Below are 24,852 nucleotides of genomic sequence, written 5' to 3'. Positions count from 1 at the left end.
GTTTCATCTAAGCCAACTCCAAATTTGAATTAATTAAGATTGGATAATAATCACCTTTTTGTTGTTTTAAATAGAAAACATAATATTACACAGCTAGCACATTCTTTCTTTTTTTCTTTTTTTTTTTTTTTACATTTTTTTTTTTTGGTTGCTTTTGATATTAGGGTTAGGAGAATTCAAACTCAGGTTATCATCCAGGAACAAAGCATTACAAAAAAATAAAAATAAAATAAAATACAATTAAAATGCCAAATCCAAATGTAACGTTCTCAATGTTACAAACTTCATGGAGAAAACATATTAAAGGAACAAAGTTAATTACATCCTCTTATATCATATATATATATATAAATGAAAGTGATTATTCCTTTTTGCCAATCTTTGGACTTCAGGGGTAGACGGAAGGAAGTTATTATCTTGAAGAAATTGGATGGAGAATCTGACCCCCCAAGCTTATCCCCATGTTTGCCCGCCCACGTCTCTGCCTAGCAGCCACTGAAACACAAGAAAGATACTGGAATATCAGAAAACCTTGTCCTTTTCTTAATCTACATGTACACAAAGTGCATTATATATATATATATATATAATGGTTTTCCATTCAATTTTTTATTTACTTAATTATACGTTATTATTATTTTAACACAAAATCCTTTTATCACTTCTAATGAAACCTGCTCGACCAGCATTAAAGAAGATTTCTAACTTTCACAGCAAAGGAACATTGGAAAAACTTTCCGAGACAACAAATACAGAGAGCCCAAGATCCAATACATATGCGTACATTGATAGACCCATAGCACAAGAACAAAATAATTGATCCACACATTCCAATCAGATCCAAACATGAGTGAAAGAGGAGAATCCCACATGGTAATTCAGTGGGCCCAAACATAGGAAGGGGAGAGGAATTTCTTACACAGGAGAGAAGTAGCAGGGTGGAGGGAAAGAGAGAAATTGTAGGAAGAGATGAGAAAGTATAACAACATAAGAATAGAGAAAGAAGCAGTGGAATCAGCACAAGAAATTTAAGAATAGAAGGATCCAAAGAAAGGAGAAAATCAAGTGCCCCAACAAACCTAACATTACACAGCACCTTTCTTTTTTCGTTTTCCCTTTTTGGATTTGTGTGAGAAATTATAAATAAGACGAGATACCTATGGAATGAAGAAGGAAATAAAAATAAATTTTGAAATAATGTAAGATCCACTACATTTGAATGGTGCTCCATACCAGTATTAAATAAAACACCCAATTTTTATTTATTTATTATTATTTAGGTAAATAACACCTTTAAGTTATCTAGTTTGCTAATACATTGCAAATAAATATAACATTTCCAAACTTGGAACAAGTTTATATATGATATGAATACATTACCACTTTGAGCATTTCTTAACTGGATCTGCATATTCATCAGCATAGTATATTGAAACTTCCAACAAAATATCATCCTGCTTGTGCTTGACCAGCTCAAATACGCACACATCATCTACTTTCAAATTGTTGTCCTTGACAAAAACATTCCATCCTTTGGTTATTCTCTTAATAGATTTTTTCCCCTTTTGCAAACTGCACTTTACATGCCATTTCTTGTTTCCACTAAAACTTTTCAGTTTTATGAAATCTGAACAATTCCTCATGTATTTCATCACAAATTCTCCAGGCACATCCTAAACATAGTTACAAACTTACAATTACTATATGTTATTATACAACAAAGCAACAATAAAAAAAGGCTAAATAAACGGCTGTTCTATATACCAAAGTATTTGACAAATCATCTCAATAGCAAAATGTCATGATTATATGATTGGAAGTTAGAAGACTCGTATTCACAACGGTTTCTAATTTTCAATCCTTTATGTATTGTAATCGTCCATAATTTGTTCTAGAGGGCGTCCAATTACATGTAATCCATTGTATAATTCAACCGGATCACATGTAATTGGACGCCACAATGCAAAATAGGAAATTATTGAGTTTATATAGGCTCACCACATAATGACAGCTTAAATTATATCTCCTCAAGAGAACCAAGAAAGAAGGATGTGTGCGCTTGCAGCTTCTGGCAGCATTGATTGCCCTCTCACTTTCCTTGGAAATCACAGGTTTAATTTTAGAGCTAAGGAAAGATCTACAGATGAACATCAATCCATCTTCATCAATTGTTGTCAAACCATATGAGGCAGGCATTTTATTCCCATTAAATATATTCACATCCCCTGATAATGCTATTTCATCTTCTTGTTCTTCCAATTTACAGTTTTTGCTCTTTCTAGGTACTTTGCACTTCATACAAGTAGCACACTGGCAAGGCTTCTTCCTTTTTTTACAACCCTGTTGATCTGCATAATGTTCTAAAATTTCAACATCATCATCACTATCATCATCTGCAACTTCCTTCTTGGGCTCCAACTTATTGCATACACCATTCATGATTGGGTAGTCAATCTCTGTACAACTTTTATCAAATATATAGACATGGAATTTTGAAAACCCTTCATATCTAAATACTAAAAAATAGCCAGACGCTATAGAATGGTAGTCCACAAATTGTTGCCAACCATCAACAAACGAAATTCTTCCATTAGCTTTCTCCAATCCCAGCTTCCAAGTGTGACAATTGGGAACAGTGATGGTAGCAATTGAAGACAATTCATTGACAATTTTTTTACCAAACTTTCTTGGGATTTTCTGCAAGAGCCAGATTTATACTCGGTTTTCAATTTTTTTAAGTAATAAAATGAAATTACATACATAATTCTTCCAAGATCTAAAATGGGGCTCCCATAATTCACCAAAAAATGGGATTATAACTATATGTCAAGAATTGTAACACTTAGACAGGAAACATGAAGAATAAATATAGTAAAAATCATAACTAATTAAAGGGGAAAAGAAAAAATGATAACTAAAAACAGAGAGATAATGAAGTAAACAGTAGTTCACATTTTCAAGATATTCTTAGCTAAAAGCAGAAAGAAACAGTATTTATGACAAAAAACAAAAACCCCTTTACCAGTTTTATCAAAAACCAAACATATAAATGAAATGAAAAAAAGAAGAAAAAGAGAGCTGTCTTTACCAGTTTTTGGTCTTTAAGTGTAGAGGGAAGTATTATTTTGAAGAAATGCATTGGAAGACAATCTGAGCCCCGTAGATGATTGTTAAGTTTAGTAGCAGCCATGGGAAACCAAGGTCAATGCTTTAGCCTTCAAGAAGTTCTCGTGAGAAATGATGGGAAAACATGTATCGAAGAAAGCAAAAGCCTGGCTCTCTGGACCACCTTCTGCAAAAAGGTGTACAATAAGCACAGCGACAGAGGAATCCATCGTAGATTTTCACACAGTATTCGTCGTTTTTCTATTTCATTATTTATTGTCATTTTTTTTCTTTCTTTTTTTTATTTTTTTATTTTTTTCAAAAGTTCTGACCTGTATTGCACTTTTATGTCATTTTCTTTTTCTTTTTCAGTAAATTGCACTTCTATGTACATGCATTCCGTAACCGATGACTTCTTTTCAATAGAAGTCAAAATAAATAAATAAATAAAATACCACCGTCACTATTTATTTATTTATTATTATTTTTTTTTGGGTAAAATCACTATTTTTCATTGTGTGGTAAATGATGAATTAGAAAAGATATTGAAATAAACAGAAAATTAAAAATTGAAAATTTTATTTCATTAAATGCATGTAAAAAATTGGGGTAAGACATTTTCATGGATTGTTTGCCGGTATTGTTTGGAAAAATGTTTTTCTTTTCCAGTTTAGTTAAACAAAATGTTCTTTTTAGAGAAATAATCTTATTAACCGAAACAATTATTTGTTTGGTTAGAAATAAATAACCTTATCAACCGAAACAATTATTTGTTTGGTTAGAAATTGTAAAAACATTTAGTCACAAATCACAAAAACAATTAGTTGTTAATCTATAAATCATAAGTGTCTTTAAAGTATACATGAAAAGCTTAAATCACTTCAAACAAATCAGTCACAAAGTAGAGACCTGATTAAACTGGTCTCCTTGGTGATTCAGCTGGCCCAACCAACCATACATAAGTAAGTAACTAAAAGTTCAAAACCATCAGGATTAATAACAATTATAATATGCTATGTCAAGGGCGACTTGGGTGGGCATATCAATAAACAAAAACACTTAAAAGAAAGAGAAAAGAGATTTAGATATCTAGCTTAACTAGTCCTTTTGCCATATAGTTCAAACTTAATTAAATTACTTTGAGCATTTCTTCTCTGGATCAGCATAATATATTGAAACTTTTAGAAGAGTTGCCTTTTTCTTGATCAGCTCAAAAACACAGACATCACCTGCCCCCAAATTGTTGTCCCTCAAAAATCCACGCCAACCTTTGGATATTCTAATCTTGTTGGTAGTTCTGCGCTCTTTCAAACTGAAAGTAACTTGCCACTTTTTCCCATTGCACGTCTCAAGTGTTATAACTTGCGAACAGCCCTGCATGTACTTCATCACAAATCCCATAGGCACATGCTGCAGAAATTTAGGAAAAAGCATGTATAAAGCCACATATGTTATTTATAAAGAAACAAGAAAAAAAGCAAGAAATTCAGAGTAGATTGTATGTATATATATATATATATATACATATAGGCTCACCAGATTCTTTTTATGACCGGGCAACAGAACAATGAAAGAAGGATGTGCATATTTGCAACTTGTGGCGGCGCGGATTGCCCTCTTATTTTTCATAGACATTTGACGTCTACAGAGATGTGTACTAGCAAACATCTTGTTATCTATAATTTCAACATCGTCATCGTCATCATCTTCATCATCTTGATCATGATCCTCTGGAGACTCCTCGTCAGAATGAGGCTCCACATCACTGCTTGGAGCATTCCATGGGTAATCAATCTCAGTAGCACTTTTATCAAGTATACGAACATGGAATTTCGAAAATCCATCGTATCTAAATACAAGAAAGTAGCCTGAATCAATAGAATGATACTCCACAAATTCCTGCCAACCATCAACAAACACGATTCTCCCCCCAATTTTCTGCAAGCCCAGTTTCCAAATTCGGCCATTGGGAACTGTTATGGTAGCAATGGCAGACAGTTCATTACCAAACTTTCTACTAAACTTTCTTGGGAGTTTCTGCAAGACCCAGATTTATTAGACTCCTTATGGTTTCGGTTTCTGATAAGCAGGAAAACATGCTTGCAGTATATAGAATGAAGTCCCTAAACAATAATATTGTAGCATTCTATATTGTCACACGATCACATTAAAAAAAAAGACAAAATGATATTGTCAAAACGCACTGCTTTGATTAATAAGAATGGTGAGCAGGCAAATCTGAAGCAATGAATTAAAAAGCTGTTCTAAAACTGTATCATGTTGATTAAAGTGGTCTATCAACAGATTAAAACTGTATCATGTTGATTAAAGTGGTCTATCAACAGTTTAGTTACGTGGGCCAGATTAGTTAGTCTGTGTCAGTTTGTTAAAGTAGTTTTTGGTTCTTATTTTCCCTATAAATAGAAATAACCAAGTCAGTGTAACTACGTGGTCTATGAATGAGAAAAGCTGAGGATTTTGTTGTTCGTCTTATTCTTCTTTTTTGCTTCTACAAAGTTTTAATGGTTTCAATCTTGCTTTCATTGTTGTTTTCCTTCTATCAGACTTGTATACCGTATCTTATTTAACTTTATTAATATTATTACTCAAAACCACTCAAGTTCAGAAATGGGGAAAATAAAAAATAGACAACTTTAAATCCACACAAATGGCATACTTTAATTTTATCAACGGGCAACAACAAAAGGCAATTTTTTTTTTTTTTTGGGTAAATCAACAACAAAAGACATTACGAGGTAAGCACAAGTTCACATTTTATCTTAATCATGTATATATTTTTAAGTGCTTAACCTTGAAGAAGAAGAAAACAGCCAGCATGTCTTTTTTCTTGGGGGGGAAAAAAAAAAAAACAGAAAAAGAAAAAAAGAACTTGCCATTACCAGTTTTTGGTTGCGAATGGTAATGGTAAATGGAATTATTGCCTTGAAGAAACGCCTCACATCCTCCTCCAATGCGATTCTTCAAGGCAATAATTCTATCTACCATTGGCAACCAAAAATTGATAATAGCAAGTTCTTTTTTTTTTTTTTTTCTGGGAAAAAAAAAAAAGAAAAAAAAAAAGGAAAAGAAGAGAAGAACTTGGTATTACCAGTTTTTGGTTTCGAATGGTAGACGTAATTATTGCCTTAAAGAAATGCATTGGAGGAGAATGTGACTCCTGCATTCTACCACTGCTAGTGCTTGGTCCACCCTTTTGCTTAGCACCCATGTGAAAAACAAAGCTTCAAGGAAAAACAGAGCTTCAACGAAATGTGAAAAACAAAGCTTCAAGGAAATGTGAACCTAACAAAAGCTTCAACGAAATGTGAAAAACAAAACTTCAAGGAAGTTAATCTTAAAAACAAGAAGAAAGAAAGACAGAGTAGTTTCTCTTTTGGAGAATAGGGAGAGTAATGACTTTTTCCTTTTTCACATCAGATTCAGACATAGTAGTTTTGGTGAAAAAACTCGTTACATTTTACGATGGGATACATAAAGAAGAAAGATTCAGAACTGGGTTCTTTTTCAACAAATTCCCAAAACAAGTCTATTGACATGACTATTCAATCCACAGTCTAGTGTTCTGCTTTGGAAGACTACTTTCAATTTTGAAGCAAAATATCAGTGCTATTAGACAAGCCAAAGAAAATTTATCATTTTTGGTCTACTTATATCTATCTATCATGGTATCATCCCATGCATGAAAAGGGAAACGAAAACTTGATTTTCTCGAAAAATTGGTACGGCTCGCTCCACAACTCGTTCATTTTCAACCAAACCTGATATTCCAATTTCCAAGGCATATAAAACTGCCAATTTTCAATAAACTGGCATAAACACGTTGGTAAACACTTGAGGGTGGTATATAATTTGCAAACACATTTTCAAGATTAGGAAGAAAATGGAGCTTTATTTGATCCTCCAATCTGTAATGGTTTTAATCTAGTTGATCTATGGTGATGTAAATCTATAGTCATATAGTTGTTTATTGTTTAAACAGCAAGAGAAATTTAATAATTATTTAGAAAAATTATATTTTATTATATAAATTATCTCAATATAAATTGACTTTAATTTCACAGTTGATCCATTTCTGTTGAGAACCAGGAATAAGCAAAATTGGGCCCTGTCTCCTTTTGAGAACCAATGTTGCTTAACGTTAAGAGACACATATACATTGGAAGATTTGGAAAACATAATTCATGATCATTTTAAGGATTTCTCACTTATATTTCATATTACCAGAATTCTCATGCTCAGCAAGAAGATACTTGACCTTAGCTCAACCATCGATAGTATACCACAGATTAGCTGAACCAAGATAAATCGATAAATATCTTAAAATATACATGAAAAGCTTAAATCACTTCAAACATTTCAGTCACAAAGAAGATACTTAAAGAAGCTTGTGATTCAACAGCCTAGTTAACCATACATCAGTAAGTTCAAAACCATCAAGATTAACAAGGTTCATATGCTATTTCAATACCCATTTGGATGGGCCATATCACTAAACAAACACTCAAAATACGGGAAAAAAAGATTTATATCTAGTTTACTAGTCCCTTTTGTTACAAAGTTCAAACTAAGCTTAATATTACTTTGAGCATTTCTTTGCTGGATCTGCATAATATATCGAAACTTTCAGCAGAGTATCCTTCCGCTTGATCAGCTCAAAAACACAGACATCGCCTGCTTTCAAATTGTTGTCCCTCGCAAATCTACGCCATCCTTTGGTTAGGCTTCTCTTATTTGAACTTCTAAGATCTTTCGAATTGCAACTAACATGCCACTGTTTCCCATTAAAAGCCTCAAGTGTTATAACTTCTGAACAGCTCTGCATGTACTTCATCACAAATTCCGTAGGCACATGCTGCAGACATTAGGTTTAAGAAAAAAGCATATATAAAGCTATATATGTTATTTATAATGACCACGAAAAAAAAAAAAAAAAAAAAAAACAAATTCAAAGCTAACAGTAAATATACATATATATATATATATATATATATATATATATGGTCTCACCAGATGCTTGTTATATTTATGCAAGAGAACAATGAAAGAAGGACGTGTGCATTTGCAACTTCTGGCAGCATGGAGTGCCCTCTTACTTTGCATAGACAATTTTAATCTGGAGATATGCCTACTAGCAAACATCAGTTTATCTATAAATTCATTAGAAGAAACGGGTTGTTTGGTCTTTGAAATTTCATCATCATCAGCATCATCATCTTCATCATCAACATCATGATCTTCTGAAGACTCCTTGTCAAAATGAGGCTCCACATCACTGCTTGGAGCACTCCATGGGTAATCAATCTCAGTAGCAGTTTTATTAAATATACAGACATGGAATTTTGAAAACCCGTCGTATCTGAATACTAAGAAGTAGCCTGAATCTATAGAGTGATATTCCACAAATTCCTGCCAACCATCAACAAAAAAAAAACTCCCCTCTGATTTCTGCAATCCCAGTTGCCAAATGCGGCCGTTGGGGACTATGATGGTAGCAATTGTAGAGAGTTCATTGCCAAATCTTTCACCAAACTTTTTTGGGATTTCCTGCAAGACCCAGATTTAGACTCTTCAGTTTCAGTTTCTAAACACTACATAGGAAAACATTCTTACGAGGCAAAATGCAAGTCTTCAAACGTTAATACCGCATCCCACTTATTCTTAATTATAGGATTACGCCAAACCTCCATTGAAACAATAGAAACCACTTGAACTCAGAAATTATTCAACAAAAAAAAAAAAAAAAAAAAGTCTTTAATGATGGGAAAAAAACACAACTCTGAACCTACACAAATGGAATATTTGCAAATCTTCTGTAGAACCAAAATTAAAATGAATAAAATAAATAAATAAATAAAAACTTTTTCTTTTTTTTTTTTTTTTACCAGTTTTTGGTCATCAAGGGTGGAGGGAAGTATTATCTTGAAGAAATGTACTGAAGGAGAATCCAACCCCTGCATTCTGCTCCTGCTTGGTCCAGAATTTCTCCAAGGACCCTTTTGCTTAACAGCCATTGGAAACCCAAAAAGCTTCAAGGAAATCCAAAGATAAGGAAGGGAAAGCCAGCCTAACTAAGCTTAGAGAGACTAGTTCTGATATGAAAAAACAAAGTATTATATCTAGAGAACTTCTCTGTAGCCTGTCTAACCAATAATCCAATAAAAAAAGTTTATTAACATGACTCTTGGATCAACATCTACTGCTGCTTCGAAAGACTACTTTCACCTTTCAAGCAAACTATCTGTGTTCACACGCAAGCCAAAAATAAAAAGCTTGTCCTTTTGGTCTATTTCTATGTGCATGGAAAGTGATGCCAACAACAATCCCAAGGAATTGGTACGGCTCGTCTCACACCTCGTTCGTTTTCAACCAAACCTCATATTCCAATTTCGAAGACATAAACATGCCAATTCAAATTTCTTGGTGAATAAAAGTAAATTCCTTTATGTTAATATTTCTTCTAGCGTTCTGGTATATGTATTTATATATATATATATATATATATGTTCCTGATGGTTAATTAGAGTGTAACCTTAGCCACCCTCTTGAGAATTATATACATTTATTTTAATTTTTTTCGTCATCTATATTATGTTACTTTATAAACTCAATTATTATTCACTTTTATTATATTAACTGATGCTAACAATCTGTACTTATAAGATATTTTACTCCACTAATTGCCTCAAGTTTCTCATGTTACAATGAAATCATTATAAGAGTCTAAAAGAACAAGTTGATTAGGGAAACAATATACTAAATAATGAGATAAAAGTCCAATATATATGTAATGGTGTTGTTCTCCTAGATAAAAATAAAATAAAATAAAATAAAAAAACCTCAAGAAAACTTTTTGCAACATTTGATTAACTAAACAGGCAGTGTCAAATACATATACTTATAAAGCCCAGAAGACAAGGCTGATTGTAATCAACCGATAAGGAACCAAAGATAAAAAGGACTATAAACGCGTGATTTTATACAGGTAACAAGATCATTGAAGACCATAAACAAGCAGAGCTCCAACTGCACCAATACCAGCCACCAGACCAATAATGACCCCAATCGGAGGCAATCCTCCACCAATTGGTTTTCCAGTGTTCACGTCATATCTTGCAAACCTCTTTTTTGGTGCTTGACACTGAGGGCATACATATCCATCCGGCTACATAAAAAACACGAGACACAAAATTCCTCAATCGTTTTGCCAAAGTTTAGAATTAACTGGTAATAATTTCCATTTTGCATAGGTTTAAACTGGTTTTCAATGTAAAATACAGGATAAAAACCACGTTACAAGTTAGAGATAAGCTTTTCATCATGTACCTGCTCATCAAAAGGTTTCTGCAATGTGTATATGTATCCACAGTCAAGGCATATGTGTGTAGCTCTAGCCTGTCAAAATGGTTAATTACTTAGATTAGAAACAACAAAATGATATTGCATTCAAAAACCATTTTTGAAGCTTATAATTCCATATTCATGCTTGCCTTTTGAGCCTCAGTTAGTTTCCTTCCAAACCGGGGAGGAGCAGGACGTTTTGGTAGTCGTTTAACATCTACATCTGCACCTCTGGAGAAAAAAAAATTTGCTTACTGATCATCATACAAGGATTTTTCAACTAATTGAACACAGATGGCATTGTTTTGAGCAAAACGTTCTGATCAAACTATGATCATTTTATGGATGGGCTTTGTGAATATGAACTTTGAATTCTAACCGATATGACATTTTGTAGGAACAATGGGAGAGCATACATTCAATGTAAACTCTTTTAGCTAAAACTAATGTCTGCTTTGTTGCCTCAGCATGTCTTAATTGTGATATCAGAGAAAAGAAGTGAAGGATGATAAGGAAATAAACATAAGAGAGAGAACCTGCTAACAACAAAGTAGACAGAGTCTGGCTTTGCTTGGATAGCAGTTTTAGTGAATCCCAATTTGTCTGCTGGCCATAATTCATCCCCAAAGAAGCTGCTAGTGTAGAGGACTTGGTCCCCTGCCTTTAGTCCTGCCTTTGCAGCATTGCCACCTCCATCAACGGCCTAAACCAAAAAGAAAAGCTGCAAACCATCACAAATAATCACAAAATTCTGTTGGCAATATATATATATATATATATATAATGGTGGAGGATAATCAAAACATAATAATAATCTGTTTATAAGCTGTCTACTCCTCCCCCAGAAGCACATGGCTTATAGCAATAAATGAGCCAATTCGGGGATTTTAAAAGTTAATTTTGGAGGCGATCCGATCCAATCCAATCTCTCTTTTGCTGGAGCAACAACTCCCACTCGAGCAATCATGGAGTTTGACACTTAAAAGGTAATAAATTCTCTCAAAAGAATCCCTAATTGCGAAAGAACACTAACAAGAATACAACCAAAATTTTTCTTTATCTTTCTATTCTTTGCATGATAAAAGGTACAGCTTAAGATTGAAAAACATAGATTAAATGAAACTTACAGTGATGATAACACCACCACCAGACTTTTGACCCAAAGTGAGGCCTAATGGCTTGTCAACGTCAGCTTCAATGGTCTTTGAAGCCCCAGCAGTTCTGGCTTTGATATTTAGCTTTCTAACGCTGGTGAAACCACCGCTTCTATTTTGAGCTATAAAGGAATCTGAGACACCCCTTTTCACCTCTTGAAGTGACAGCCCTTGGAAGGTAGTTTTCTATGGAGATACAGAAAGAGTAAAGACTTTCCTTAATTTCTTGTTTGGGTTGGTGGAAGAGAAAAAATGGGTTGCTTCGGGCGAAGGTGAAACAATGGTGAACCATTCATTCATACCTGGGATTGTGAGGATGGCAATGGCTTTGAAGGGAGGATTGCAGGAGTCTTGATGGAGTGGCATTGCCTGTTGATGGTAGCAGAACAAGAAGAAGATGAACCACCAGCAACCACAGCTGACGACATTTTTGGTACCAAAGAAACTCAACCGCAGTCCACAGAGAGAGAGAGAGAGAGAGAGTGCGTGTGTGTGTGGCAGTGAATGTGGTGGCTTGTGGAGCTGTGGACAAGATTGCATGAACGGATAACTTTTGTTTGGCATCGGAAGATGGTGGACTCCCATACAGCCACGCTGTCTCTTTTACAGCCAGCCACATATTCTGTATATGAACTATATTTTCCCCACCTTCTTCTGTATTTTATTTTATTTTTTTGGAGACAACTTGAAAATGCAATGAATAAGCAATGATTTTTTTTAAAAAAATAAAATTCTTAATTTTACTGTTTCCTTTTTCAGTTTTAAGACGGTAACATGGGTTCCTAGTTCACATTAGGGCGGGATGTTAGTTTGGTTCAGTCAGTTTTTTTAATTTTTCAGAAATTGAATCCAATCAAATTATAAAAGAAAAGCAAACCACACTAAATTGAAGATAGGTGATTTAATTTGATTCGGTTTGATACTATTTTATTTTTTGATAATTTTTAAAAATATTATTATTTTTTGGTAATTTGTATTTAATATTCTTAATATATTTAATTAAATAAACATAAAAATAAATTAAAAATATAATTAATTATAATATAAAATATATAAAATATATATGATGGGTATGGTTTGGTTTCGATTATTTTCAATCCAAATTTAACCGAACTAAACCAATTCTATTCCATTAATTTAATCAGTTTGGATGGATTTTTGTCCACTCCTAGTTCACATTCTTTCTGAAAAAAAAGAAAAAAAGTTTAAGAACTATATCAACATTAGTTCAAAAATTTGAATCCAAATTCACCAATTATTTGAAGAATTTGTGAGCTTGCAAAAAAATAAAATAAAATAAATTCCTAGTCTCCAACCTCAAGCTTGTTTTCGGTATTGAAGGTAGAGAATTTAATGTTGAAAATTTTGTCCTAAAAAATAATACCTTTCTCATTTTAACTTTCCCAGGGGATTATGAACTCCAAACAATGAGTTTGAATTTTATAATTTTTTTGGGCCGAGGGTGAAAAAAAAAGTTTTGGGGCCTAGGGCTTACATATCAATGTGAAACGGTTGTGGGCCTTTTTGTCATTTGCCCAGGAAGTATTTGTTGGGCTTCAATTGATCTCCATACTTTGTTGAGCCCGTGACTTGTTTAGAAAGTTGGTTAGGCCTGTGAACTTTGATCGTACTTATTGCTTTTCTTTGGGTCTCATATTACAAAATTGTTTCCATTTTGAGAAACATTCACTCATCTCATAAGAAAAAATCCTTATCTAAATAAATGATGTTAAAACCTTCAATTCCTATTTAATTCCTAATAATCATTGGAAAACAAATATAGAATAAAAAAATGTTGATTAATGTGAGCTTGGGCTATTACCTCAAACCTTTGAGTCCTAAATTGTTTATTGCAGAATTACATATAAGGTAACATAAATCTAATATAAATTAAAAAAACTGAATCCAAGAAATCTCACATGTTACTCCACTAGAGACAGTTCAAAGCATATATAAAAAAAAAAAAAAAAATGATAACGTGATTCATGAATATCTTATAAAAATCTCTCACACCAATCCGATAACTTATATTCGACCCAAAAAAAAAAAAAAAAAAAATTCCAATAACTTATAAGTTTATAATTGTTAAAAATTAAAATCTACTAGATTCTATTCACATTACACGTGGCAACAATAGGGTATGAAGCATGAGGACTCCTTTACTCTAAAATAGTACAATTCAGAGGCCTGACGCACCACTAATATTTAAAAGACAAAAATGGATGGCTTATGGCGATTCATGCACGTGTATTGGCATATTATTTATAATTATTTTTTTCAATGAAATTACTATTAATTATGTTATAAATGAAATTATTGTTGATTATATTATAATAAATCACAATTTTCTACTGGCATAATATGACCGTCCAACTGATGAACTAAAAAAATACTAACAATGACCATCCACTTGGAGAAAACACTGGGTGTGATATTCTATAAATATTTTTTAGCAAAAAGTATATTATATAAATATTAGTTATTTAGTCTTTAGTCAATAACTCAATGCTATGGTTTTTAATAATTTTAATTTTCAAAAAAGATAAACTCCGTGGCATGGAGTTGTTTACTATTTTTAAGCATATAAGGAAGTGGAAAACGAACTTTATCCAGCTCAGTTATTTTTTATTTTTATTTAATTAATAATCCGCTAAGACTTTTTTTTAATTATTATTATTATTATTTTTTACTTGACCTCTTTCTAATTTGAGTCTAGGTCTAAATTGGGCAGCCAAATATAAAAATAATATCTTGATTATCTTTTTTTTTTTTTTTTTGTCCTTAGATGTTAAGATGGCAAATAAGTCGCGAATATTCGTCTAAATTAGCATTAGAAAGGTGCCAAATTGGATACTAAACGAAATCGAAACGGTCAAAGGAATCGAAAAGAGTAGAGAGAGTCTTAACTCTCGCTGGGACAAAACGGTCATTTCGCACAGGCGGTGAGCTTTGTATGACCGACCGTCATCCAACAACTTTTTAATTTTATTACCCAAAAAAAAAAAAAAAAAAAATTGTTTAATTTTTGCAACTTATTGCCAAAAAAGAAAAAAAAAAAATCGACCTTTTTTCATAACGCCGTTTTCTAATTTTCAACGGAGACTAGAATATTCCATCCATAAATATTCGAACGGTACCGTTTTGGTACTAGTAAAAGCGTACGGGTGGGAGGGGGTTAGGTACAGCCTGAGGTAGCGAGACTCTTGGGCGGGTAAAGACAGACAGCACAAACACACGCGCGCCCGCACACAACGACACACTTACCATTCATTCATTCCCTCCACTCTCCTCCTTGTCTATATAAAGAACGATTTCTTGGAGATAATTAAAAATCAAACTCAGTCCCCTTCTTTCGCTCTTTCTTTCTGAGTGTTAGTCAAGCTTTTTGAGCTGCTCTCTCTGTTGTTTAACTGCTGCTTAGTCTCAATTGTATGGCCGCCAATTCGAGTAGCCGAGGGATCGCGAACTTTGGGAAGCGAGTGGTCAACCAGATCTGGATCCGCGATCCGACTCACCAAGCTTCTGTCTCTTCCCCTGCTCTGTCTATCAGGTATATTATCATAAATCATACTTATTTTTCTGGAATTAATAGTTCAAATTTCTGATGTTTTTGGTCGTCAATTAGATATGGAGTAGGTGAATTTGGTTTTCAATTTTGTTGTTGATTATTTCTGAGCTTATTGTTCGTATTTATATATATATATATATATATAATTACTGCAACTAAATCGTCGCTTGCTTTCTCATTTCCTTTTGTTTGGATAAGGGGAAAAAAGAAAAATCCTTGCATAAATTTTTTTTTTCGGAAGGCAGTGATGATTTGAAAGAGGAAAAAAAAAAAAAAAAAAAAAGAAGTTTTGTTTGAAAAAGGAATAAATTAATTAGTTACGTCTTCAATAAGGTCTTTTGCAATTTCTTTTTGAGACGATTTTGTCTGATATATTGCTAGGCTTCCGACTATTTTCTTTTGGGAGTTGCATTTTTTTTTTTTTTTTTTTCTGCCACAATGGTTTGAAGAGCTTGGATCTTCAGATTTATTTTTAGCCGACTCCATTTTCATGGAATTTTAAAATTAAAAAAAGGGTAGTGTTTTTTGTATTTTGTACGTACATAGAGCATCCCACCGTACTGCTAAGTGAGGTTTGGATAAGGACGGATTTAAATCACCTTTATTGCACATGTGTCCACCGATATGTCTTTAACGACCAATCTCCATCGCACGATATTTTTCTGTTTTCCATTTCAAAGTGAGAAATTTGATATTTACCCCAAAAAAAAAAAAAAAAAATTTGATACTCTAAGCCATTTAAGTGCCTGACGACATAATATGAGCATATATATATATATATATTTTTTTTTTTGGTGTAAGATGTAATTAGCATTAATGGCCTTTTTTAATGGAAATCTCGATGCATTATTAAGATAGTTTATCAAGTGTAAATAAAGAAATTTGTTAGGGTAATGGTAATTAAAGGTTCAATTGAGACTGCCTCTTCGGACTCAGAATTGAGGAAGAATATCTGTGTTGTTGAGATTGAGTTCATTTACTACTATGGCTTGGCTTCTGCACCTCCACTTTTGCAGTTTCGTAGAAAAATAGAATGCGAAGGGGTTTATTTATTGAATAAAATATATACTACGTACGAGTAATATATTTACCTTTTTTATGGAATAGAAGTGGCAGAGTTATGGAGTATATCGACACCTAATTTTGGTAGAATTAAATGCTAGATCTATAAATAATATGCCATACTTTTGAATGAAGAGTGCTGAAGGACATATTCTATTACAATCTTACATCACTACCTGATATTGGTAGAGAATTAAACGCTAGATCCATAAATAATCTGCCATACTTTTGAATAGTGCTGAAGGAAATATTTTGTTATAGTTATGTAGCATTATAAGCTGTCTAATATTTCCATGGTGTATTAAATGTCATACATATGTTTATTTTGCCCTTTTTCTTTTCCTTGTATGAATTTATATTCTGCTCCCTGCATCGGCAACTTTCTTGGTATGGAATTGAGTTACGGTGCCCCGTGGTGTGTCTACGTGTCAATTATGAGAAGAAAAATATTACTTTTAAGCATATGATACCTCCGACTTTTTTTTCGTCTCCCTTGTGTAGAAGTTTCACGTCTGTTTTTTTGCTGCAAGAATTTCCCTTGCTTGCTTTTTAAGCCGTAAATCTCTCCCTATCAGTAGTTATTCTGGCACTAAGAGAAATTGTTTTTTTAAAATAAAGCTTATACTGATTGGATGGTCATTAAGACTCCAGCATATAATGTCATCTTGAAGAGCTGGTGAGGTGGATTCTGCGACTCTGGATATTTTATAACCTTTCTATAACCTGCAATTTTTTGATTTTGACCTCCTTGAAGATTTATTTATTTATTTTTTCTCTCCTGTTTTTGGATGTATACATGAAGGATCAGAACGTTATCCACCTGTTATCCTTAACCTAGTGTCTATATGAAAGGTTGGGTTTTAACAAAATTAGAGATAATGATGCTTCTATGTGGACAAATAGTCAACTGCCATGTGACAAGATCTTATAGACGCTCGTTTGTCGGGTTTTCAGATCACCGTAACGTGCCGTTCAATATGTATTACCAAGCGTGGAAAATGCGTGGCTTAATATTTATTTATTTATTTATTGTTTGATATGAAACTTAATATTTATTTTTTGAAAGAGAAAAGTTGTTGGGTCGGTTTCCAGTCATTATCTTATTGGGGTCAGATGTTGGTCACGTGATCACCATCACGTTATGGTGGGCACAAAGCACTTTGAATATTGTTGATGGGTGACACGGACACCTACCCATCACAATGAACACCACATGGTTGGCACCTAGCCCCAAGCCATCTTTTACGCTTTGGTAAAAAGCTAATCTGATTAGATAAACATATATGCCCAACGTGCGGGAGAAGAAGGTAACAGGTACAGGGTGGTGGGAGGGATATATGTTTTATCCTTTCGAAAGCTGATTAGGACACTGTTATTATTAGGTAAGAGAACTATGTCCTACCATCTTCTTTTGTAGTATTCTGGAGGAAGGTTAAGTGGGTGGTCCTCATCTTTAATTAATGAAGGCCAAATTACAACGAATAATTACTATAATGTCCTTGATATCTTGTAAGCCAAAACGTGGTTCATTGCCTACTAAAAATCATTGAGCTACTTTTTTATGTTGTTGTTTACGTTACTGGATTGATGAGTTCATGGGTAATTAACAAGTTCATATTACTGCATTTTAGCAGGGCTGTTCACAACTCGGCGTACGACAAGAATCCTGATGAGCAGATTCGACCAAGTGTGGTTCCGGATGAACTGATTCAGCCTCAATCGGACAAGTACTGGGCACCACATCCCAAAACTGGGGTATTTGGGCCTGCGACCGAGAGCACCTCGGCCGCAGGTGGGGAGCGTGGGTTACACGCCTCTTCTTCGGATGGTGGTGAGGGCTCCGTGCTGGAGCAGAAGGCTTGGTTCCGCCCTACCAGCATAGAGGACTTGGAGAAGCCTCATCACAACTAAGGCAATTGCTGAAGTGGCTAAAAATCCGTTCTTATATAACATATATAGGTTGGGGTTTTCAGAGTTTATAAGAACAGTTGAACAACTATATTATAAATAAAACTAGATTTTGCGTGCTGCAACCTATTGTAGTACTTGGTGCAGTGGGGAAGTTGGGAGTTGAATGTGATATATTCAACTTTCCTGGGTAGCTATGAACCCTGTTATGTATCTAATGGCTGTGGACTCTATGTATTTCAAGGTATCTTGGTATGACATACTATGTTGTGCTTGTGAAAAAGCTGCCCTACTTTTGTCACCTTTTTGACCCTGTATTCATCCTTAATTGCCCCTAAGTGGTATTAAAATGCTTACCGAAACATATTGTAAACTTTTAGCTCAAATCAGTAAATGAGGGTATTTTAGTAGATCATGAAAGATCATGGCTTGTAAGATAAACTATAAAGCTGACCGCTCCTAATGCGCATCGCAGTGTTCTAAAAGGTGTATATGCTTCGAAATAAGCATGTATGTATTTATCCAACCTTATAATTCTGATCGGTAACGATATGACTTTTTTGTTTTTAATTTACTAATTAATTTACTTTGACAGCAGATATGTAGAAAATCTCCCACTTCCCTGCTTAATTTATATGATTAAAAATATATACACAATTGGCCCATTTTCTGAAAGCTTCACTAGGATGCAATTTCGGTCCAAAATGAGCCAATGCAAGTGTTGAAGACATATTTATAGTTGGCCCTTAATGGTCATTTAGCGACATATCGGAGTCCAAAAAATAAAATGACTAGAATTCAGTTGACATAAACTCATCCAGCCACAAGGAATATAACAATTAATTGCTATCGTAGCTCAACCTCCTCCTCAGCATGATACATCTCCTCATAAAAACTATTGACAGGAGCTTTAGAAACAGTTCTGAAGTGAAAAGAGCCAAAAAGAAAACAAGAAAATTAAACTAAACACCTAAATAAATGGTATTTGACTATTTCTATTTGGATTCAAAAGGGTTATCATCGCTATTTGAGTAGTAGTATAACAACTCAACATGGGACCTATATAAAGGTTATACGTTCACCGGAATCCAATTTCTGTCCAAAATGAGCCAGTGCAAGTGTCGAAGACATATTTTGGCCCTTGCTGAATAATGGTCATTTAACCATATAAGTACCCAAAAAAAAAAAAAAAAAAGTCGAAAAATTCATTTGGCATAAACTGATCATCCGGCCCCAAGAAATATAACAATTATTATCGTAGCTCATCCTCCTCTTCAGCATGATCCATCTCCTCATAAAAACTTTTGACAGGAGTAACAGTTCTGAAGTGAAAAGAGTCCCAAACAAAAAAAATAATAATAAAATAAAACCAAATGGTATTTGACTCTTTGTATTAGGTAGGGATTCAAAAGACGCTGGGCCGCAGCCATTGTATATATATATATATATATATATATGTATATGAGAACATACAAGTAAATATACAGTTGTAGTAAGCCTCGTTACATTTTTCCTAAAAGCATAAAAGCTACTAGAAAGCAAGTTTAACATTGAACAGGGTTCTAAAGAATGTAAGGCATTGTAAGGTAGTAGGGTCAAGTTTTAAACCTAAGCTTGTTTATGCGAAACCTAAATATAAAAAGGCACTATGCTATTATATTATTATTTTAATTATTATAAGATTATTTATTAAACAAAGTAATCCGATCAATATCAAAGTGTATATATATATATATATATCTATTATAAATTTACAAATTATTTAATAATTTCTAAATTAATATATATTTTTTATATATATTTTAGGTATGCTTATAGTCTAATTAACTTTTATTTAAATTTTTATTGGATTCCAATTTAAGATTTTCTTTTTTGTATATTATATTTTTACTTTTTTTTTTAAAAAAAAAAAGGGAAAAAAACTTGATTTTAAAAAGGTTTCCATTTTTAACACTATTTTTTTTTTATTGTTTTATATTTTATATTTTTTTTCTAATTTTTTATGAATTATTTTTTAAATTTTTCAAAAAAATAAATTTTTGAAAAATTAAAAAAAAAAGTTGAATAAAAAGCCTTGCACAAAAAAAGTGCACATTAAATTGTCAATACTAAGTTGACCGTCTTTGTTTAAACCTTATTATTATACGATATTTTATCTAAACACATCACGTTTAGATGCACCTAATATCTTTTGATGTCTTTTAAAACATTAATATTAAATATCAAACTATAAATTTAATATTGAATATAAAACAATGTCAATATTTTATTCATTTGTAGGCTACTTTGGTCATTAGAAGTGCTAATTATTTTTAATAAATAATAGTGTGACTTAAACATATAAGAGTATAAAATTCCAAACTCTAATACCATATTAAATTAACATTATTCCTTAAAATTGAGCTATTGGGAAGTGGTCGCTTAACATTTGTGGCAGATTTAGTTGAAAAGTCTTGACCGACTTGGTTAGGAGTCTCAACCGATTTGGTTTTTTTTTTTTTTTTTTTGGATAGAAGTCTCAACCGATTTGGTTAGGTGCTGGGTAAGGGTGCGCAATTTATCTTTGTATAAATACTGTCTATTATTGAAGGGAAAGTCAATACCAAGTTTCCAGGAAAATTGCAACTCTTTTTCTACTTTTTCTCTTTCTTTCTTTTTCCTCTCCGTTTTTTTTTTTTTTTTTTTTGTTTTTTTCTTTCTTGTTTACTTTGGATTTCTCTTTCTTTTTCGATTTCATCAACATTATATATTAAGCTATGTCAACAATGCTATTATAATCAGACGGACGTCTTTGTCTGATATGTTATGCAACGGAATAATCTAGGCTGATCTTTAGCTGACCATTGTGGGTTTTGTGCTTAACCTTGTTTAGCGTATTGTGAACCATGCTTCTCATACGGTGAACCGTGCTTAGCATGTAGGAATCAGCTTGGGCACTGGCACGTTTCCCAGTCTTACAGTAAACAGCAAAGCTCTCGCAGTTGTTGTGGGAAACATGGTAGTCCCCGAAACCGTTGCCATGTAGCATAGAAGTGGCACGCTCGATGACCTTCTCAGGTGGGTCAGAAGCGCTGGTGTTGCAAGTTCCTGGTCTTTTCGAATATAAATGGAGTTGGAATTGGATTTCTCTTCTTCTGTTCTCGTGAAGGGATCACTTTGTTGTCTCCAATATATATTCCTGCGATTATACTTTATTTATATAAAAGTACCCATCAAATTAATATATTATATAGAAGTAGTATATGTTACATATTTTGTTAATTTTAAAATGGGTGATTACCTTGGTGGGAATATATATGGCCATTTCTGTAGCTGTAAATATGATCTGCTCGTTGGAGTTGGGTCCTATTGATCCTGTTGGAAATCAAATTCGGCATGGCGATTAGTTATATATTCAGAATTATTCCGATTGTGTTAATTTCATTCTTTGAGGCCAAGCACCATGGACAACTTTGTGCTTTCTAAACCCAAAGCTAATATATATATATATATATATATAGGGATGCATTTTGCATCATGTAGAAAAGTCTTCAGTCATACAACCATCGCACCACGTCAGATAGTCTTCAGTACGACGAAGGTCAATGGCACCAAATCAGCTTGTGCAACCACCCTCTCTTCCACACGCTTGTACATATGGCCGCTAAACCCTGTCAATGCAGCGAAGCCTCTGTTGGTTGGGTAGAGTAGAGACTTGAAAAAACAGTATAACATATTAAAAAATAAAAAACCACTATGATTGTGGGTTGGTTTATAGTAAACATTATTATTATTATTTTTTGTACGTACTTCTCTTCCACCACCCTTAATTGCTGAACTTGCTAATCTTTGGTTTGTTCTGAATACCAACTAGCATAATCTTGAAATTTATTTATTTAGTTAAGTATCACTTTAATATATCGAATTAGACCTTCACATTTTTTCTTTCTGGCTTGCAACGAGAGTTATGCCATTTGGGTTGAAGTTTAAATTTTATTTGGACTTTTTTATCGTTTAAAATTTCAATATTATTAAAAGCAAACAACATTATTTCTTGACCTACTAAAACTTTGTTTACATAAAGACGTCTCATTTTTTTTTCCCCTAAAAATTAGATGAAAACATTTCTAGATATATATTTTAAAGACTTGTAATTTCTCTTCTTTCCTACAATCTATCTCAAATAAAACCCGAAAATCCGAACGAAGTCACTTTAATTTGGAGTTGTATTTGCTTAAGCCATTAAATATCTAGTCAAACCTAGGTAAAATAGTGAACCGAAAGACAGAAAAATACGAATTCTGTGTTTATATAGAAAGGACAAAAAGTACAATAAACGGTGGATGAAAGTAATTAAAATTACACTAACAAGGAAGTAAAAAGCTACTAAATTTGTGTACAAATTTTCTGTTTTTAATTTTTTAATGTAATAAAATGAAATGTTTTATATATATATATGTATGTATAGTTCTCTCTCTCTCTCTCTCTCTCTCTCTCTCTCTCTCTCTCTCTCTCTCTCTCTCTCTCTCTCTCTCTCTCTCTCTCTCCATATATATATATATATATATATATATAGAAATACTACACTTAATAACCTCCTAAAAATTTATCTTTTTAAAAGGGAAGCCATATAGGAAATAAATTAATTGTAGAACAAATGATAATTTCTTTTTCACAGTTGAAATTTGTATTTGAAGATCAAAATAGCCAACATTGACGTCCACAAAATAAATAAATATCTGAATATTGTTGCCAGGAGAAAATATTACGCCTAATATACCTAGAAAAATTTCTTGGATATGAATATGATATTGTTATATATTTATATATATGTTTTAAATTTTATTCCTGCATGTTGGATTAAACTCATTTTGGAGATGTACTTGGTTCATGATGGTAATATCAAAATCTAATTAACTTAAAATTGAATTTTTTGCTATAAACTAATATTGCAGCTATAACTCATCACCCAGTCGACTAAACAATATATAATGCGGTAGCTAGCCAGTCAGACACAATTTAATCTAAATATATAAATGAACAAATCAAAATTAACGTACCAATTAAATCAAGTAAAAATATAATAGCAAGCTCAAATTATCCTCAACGTACACGCGCGCTCTTCAACATGATGCAAAATCAACAAATTTGATGGTAAAAAACCACTACATAAGAAACTCATATCTCTTTGGATAATCAGATTCAAATCATTTGCTGATGAGTTTCAATATTCTGACTCCAGCAGAACATAGGATTGTGTTTTATTTATTATTGTTGATGAATGAAATTCACGTTCAGATTAAAACTTTAAGCATCTCATATCCCTCATCGGATGATAAATATATTTCATCAATGGTTTGTATCACAACAGTTGATGCCTTCACAAAAGTTTCCATCAGTTTGTTTGCCGAATCATCTGATCAACAACAGCATCATATATCATTATCATATATTCACTTAATTAACCTTTTTTTTTTTTTTCTTTTGTATAGTAATATAAATATATTTCATTTAACTAATGGAAGATACAGTTACTCACCATCTTCACCTAAACTTGTCCAAAGTTAGGACTTGGTCGGAGCATTATCCAGTAAGTAATTGGCAACGAGACCTTTTACAGTGGGTAAATGGAATTTACCGAACGTTTGCTCGTAAGCTTTTATAAGTGGATTAATTAGCAACAGAAGCTCCACCACTACAGGGAAAATAATAAACATATATTAATTTTAATAAAAGAAATTTATTTTTATGAAATTACTACCTAGCTAATAGCTAGTTTGGTGAACAGGGTAATTATGTTGCAGTATATATATATATATATATATAGAATTGAGCACCACCTATTATCATCATTATTATAGTGGTCGTGGAGGAGAGTCTGAAAGAGTATCATAACCATCTCAGTTGCACGTCTTGCTCTAACTATGCTTCTTGAACAACTACTGCTGTCGTTCTGTGCAACATCTTGGCTAATTTCACGTTCCACAACAGATTTAATTGTGTCGTCCCCATTGCAGAGTTTTTCTATATTCTCAATCTAAATCTTACAATACAATATGAATATGAACACGAATATTATGAATTTTCTTAAAATTAAACGGAAAATAATAAAGTTGAAATTAATAAGAATCAAGAGTGTATAATTATTAATTAGTGAAAATTAACCTGGCGATTAAATTCACGGTTGGCAAGATCAGCTACGGATCTAAAGGAAAAGATAATAGGAGTGGCAAGCCGGCAGGCGGCAACAAAGTCAGTGACCTTGATTTGTGGCTGATCATTTCCATCTGCCTTGGAGTTGGCTATTTTCTCAAAAGCTTCTACCAATTTTTGCAACTCTCCCATTATTATTAATAAATAATAATGAATGAAGCAACTTTTTTAGTTGATTGTAGGTTGGTTTGTTACCATATATATATACCATATGTATATATAGACAATGGATATATTGGTCAAAATTAGTTTTGGTACTTTTTTTTTTTCTATATATATATATATATATATAACGTACTTTTTTTTTTCTATATATATAATAATTGTAATAATTTTTCCTTCTTAAATACCATGTCGGTGGCCTATTGGCAATAAGAAACACAATTCAACCCACAAATCGCAGTGTTTTAGATTGGTATTTTATGCCATAATATTATCTCTCTCTCTCTCTCTCTATATGTATATATATATATATATGTATGTATATATATATGTTAGGGATTT

General features: G+C 32.8%; 5 protein-coding genes and 1 long non-coding RNA gene across 7 annotated transcripts; 1 reads left to right on the top strand and 5 right to left on the bottom strand.

Annotated features, from left to right (window-relative positions):
- Nucleotides 1-219: 219 nt before the first annotated feature.
- On the bottom strand, nt 220-3,404 carry LOC107414947 (B3 domain-containing transcription factor VRN1-like). Its single transcript, XM_016023167.4, has 4 exons — nt 3,089-3,404; nt 1,999-2,697; nt 1,381-1,673; nt 220-495 (listed from the first exon to the last, which is right to left on the bottom strand). The coding sequence occupies exons 1-4, from the start codon at nt 3,188-3,190 to the stop codon at nt 486-488; spliced, it is 1,104 nt and encodes a 367-aa protein (XP_015878653.3). The 5' UTR covers nt 3,191-3,404; the 3' UTR covers nt 220-485.
- Nucleotides 3,405-3,913: 509 nt separating this feature from the next.
- On the bottom strand, nt 3,914-6,541 carry LOC107414962 (putative B3 domain-containing protein Os03g0621600). Its single transcript, XM_016023179.4, has 3 exons — nt 6,215-6,541; nt 4,642-5,142; nt 3,914-4,515 (listed from the first exon to the last, which is right to left on the bottom strand). The coding sequence occupies exons 1-3, from the start codon at nt 6,332-6,334 to the stop codon at nt 4,240-4,242; spliced, it is 897 nt and encodes a 298-aa protein (XP_015878665.3). The 5' UTR covers nt 6,335-6,541; the 3' UTR covers nt 3,914-4,239.
- Nucleotides 6,542-7,412: 871 nt separating this feature from the next.
- Nucleotides 7,413-9,278, bottom strand: LOC107414948 (B3 domain-containing protein At4g01580-like). The gene is made up of 3 exons (XM_016023168.4): nt 9,009-9,278; nt 8,134-8,670; nt 7,413-7,978 (listed from the first exon to the last, which is right to left on the bottom strand). Exons 1-3 carry the CDS (start codon nt 9,135-9,137, stop codon nt 7,703-7,705), a joined length of 942 nt encoding a protein of 313 aa, XP_015878654.3. The 5' UTR covers nt 9,138-9,278; the 3' UTR covers nt 7,413-7,702.
- A 685-nt stretch (nt 9,279-9,963) lies between these two features.
- LOC107414941 (uncharacterized) lies at nt 9,964-12,156 on the bottom strand. Its single transcript, XM_016023158.4, has 6 exons — nt 11,921-12,156; nt 11,592-11,804; nt 11,001-11,167; nt 10,614-10,695; nt 10,450-10,518; nt 9,964-10,288 (listed from the first exon to the last, which is right to left on the bottom strand). The coding sequence occupies exons 1-6, from the start codon at nt 12,044-12,046 to the stop codon at nt 10,118-10,120; spliced, it is 828 nt and encodes a 275-aa protein (XP_015878644.1). The 5' UTR covers nt 12,047-12,156; the 3' UTR covers nt 9,964-10,117.
- A 2,648-nt stretch (nt 12,157-14,804) lies between these two features.
- LOC107414996 (late embryogenesis abundant protein At5g17165) lies at nt 14,805-18,439 on the top strand. Of its 2 annotated transcripts, none has more exons than XM_016023236.4 (2): nt 14,805-15,168; nt 17,880-18,439. In XM_016023236.4, the coding sequence occupies exons 1-2, from the start codon at nt 15,050-15,052 to the stop codon at nt 18,157-18,159; spliced, it is 399 nt and encodes a 132-aa protein (XP_015878722.3). In that variant the 5' UTR covers nt 14,805-15,049; the 3' UTR covers nt 18,160-18,439. The 2 variants fall into 2 exon arrangements, with proteins under 2 accessions (XP_015878722.3, XP_015878723.3); XM_016023237.4 differs by having other exon boundaries at nt 14,814-15,168; nt 17,883-18,439.
- Nucleotides 18,440-23,146: 4,707 nt separating this feature from the next.
- On the bottom strand, nt 23,147-24,427 carry LOC132804928 (uncharacterized). Its single transcript, XR_009640151.1, has 3 exons — nt 23,976-24,427; nt 23,675-23,830; nt 23,147-23,551 (listed from the first exon to the last, which is right to left on the bottom strand). It is a non-coding gene; the product is annotated as an uncharacterized LOC132804928 (long non-coding RNA).
- Between the last annotated feature and the right edge of the window lie 425 nt (nt 24,428-24,852).

This window comes from Ziziphus jujuba, chromosome 8 (assembly GCF_031755915.1).
Source record: "Ziziphus jujuba cultivar Dongzao chromosome 8, ASM3175591v1".
Taxonomy (NCBI): Eukaryota; Viridiplantae; Streptophyta; class Magnoliopsida; order Rosales; family Rhamnaceae; genus Ziziphus; species Ziziphus jujuba.
This window is presented reverse-complemented; position numbering and strand designations above follow the sequence as displayed.

Coding starts and splice junctions, on each gene's coding strand:
- LOC107414962 (XM_016023179.4), bottom strand. CDS start 6,334: ATGGGTGCTAAGCAAAAGGGTGGACCAAGCACTAGCAGTGGTAGAATG. Junction 5,143..6,214: donor CCATTCGAAACCAAAAACTG/GTAATACCAAGT, acceptor TGGGTCTTGCAG/AAACTCCCAAGAAAGTTTAG. Junction 4,516..4,641: donor CCGGTCATAAAAAGAATCTG/GTGAGCCTATAT, acceptor AAATTTCTGCAG/CATGTGCCTATGGGATTTGT.
- LOC107414948 (XM_016023168.4), bottom strand. CDS start 9,137: ATGGCTGTTAAGCAAAAGGGTCCTTGGAGAAATTCTGGACCAAGCAGG. Junction 8,671..9,008: donor CCCTTGATGACCAAAAACTG/GTAAAAAAAAAA, acceptor TGGGTCTTGCAG/GAAATCCCAAAAAAGTTTGG. Junction 7,979..8,133: donor ATAAATATAACAAGCATCTG/GTGAGACCATAT, acceptor TAATGTCTGCAG/CATGTGCCTACGGAATTTGT.
- LOC107414941 (XM_016023158.4), bottom strand. CDS start 12,046: ATGTCGTCAGCTGTGGTTGCTGGTGGTTCATCTTCTTCTTGTTCTGCT. Junction 11,805..11,920: donor TGCCATCCTCACAATCCCAG/GTATGAATGAAT, acceptor GTATCTCCATAG/AAAACTACCTTCCAAGGGCT. Junction 10,289..10,449: donor AGAAACCTTTTGATGAGCAG/GTACATGATGAA, acceptor TTTTTTATGTAG/CCGGATGGATATGTATGCCC.
- LOC107414947 (XM_016023167.4), bottom strand. CDS start 3,190: ATGGCTGCTACTAAACTTAACAATCATCTACGGGGCTCAGATTGTCTT. Junction 2,698..3,088: donor CACTTAAAGACCAAAAACTG/GTAAAGACAGCT, acceptor TGGCTCTTGCAG/AAAATCCCAAGAAAGTTTGG. Junction 1,674..1,998: donor ATTTAAGCTGTCATTATGTG/GTGAGCCTATAT, acceptor AACTATGTTTAG/GATGTGCCTGGAGAATTTGT.
- LOC107414996 (XM_016023236.4), top strand. CDS start 15,050: ATGGCCGCCAATTCGAGTAGCCGAGGGATCGCGAACTTTGGGAAGCGA. Junction 15,169..17,879: donor TCCCCTGCTCTGTCTATCAG/GTATATTATCAT, acceptor ACTGCATTTTAG/CAGGGCTGTTCACAACTCGG.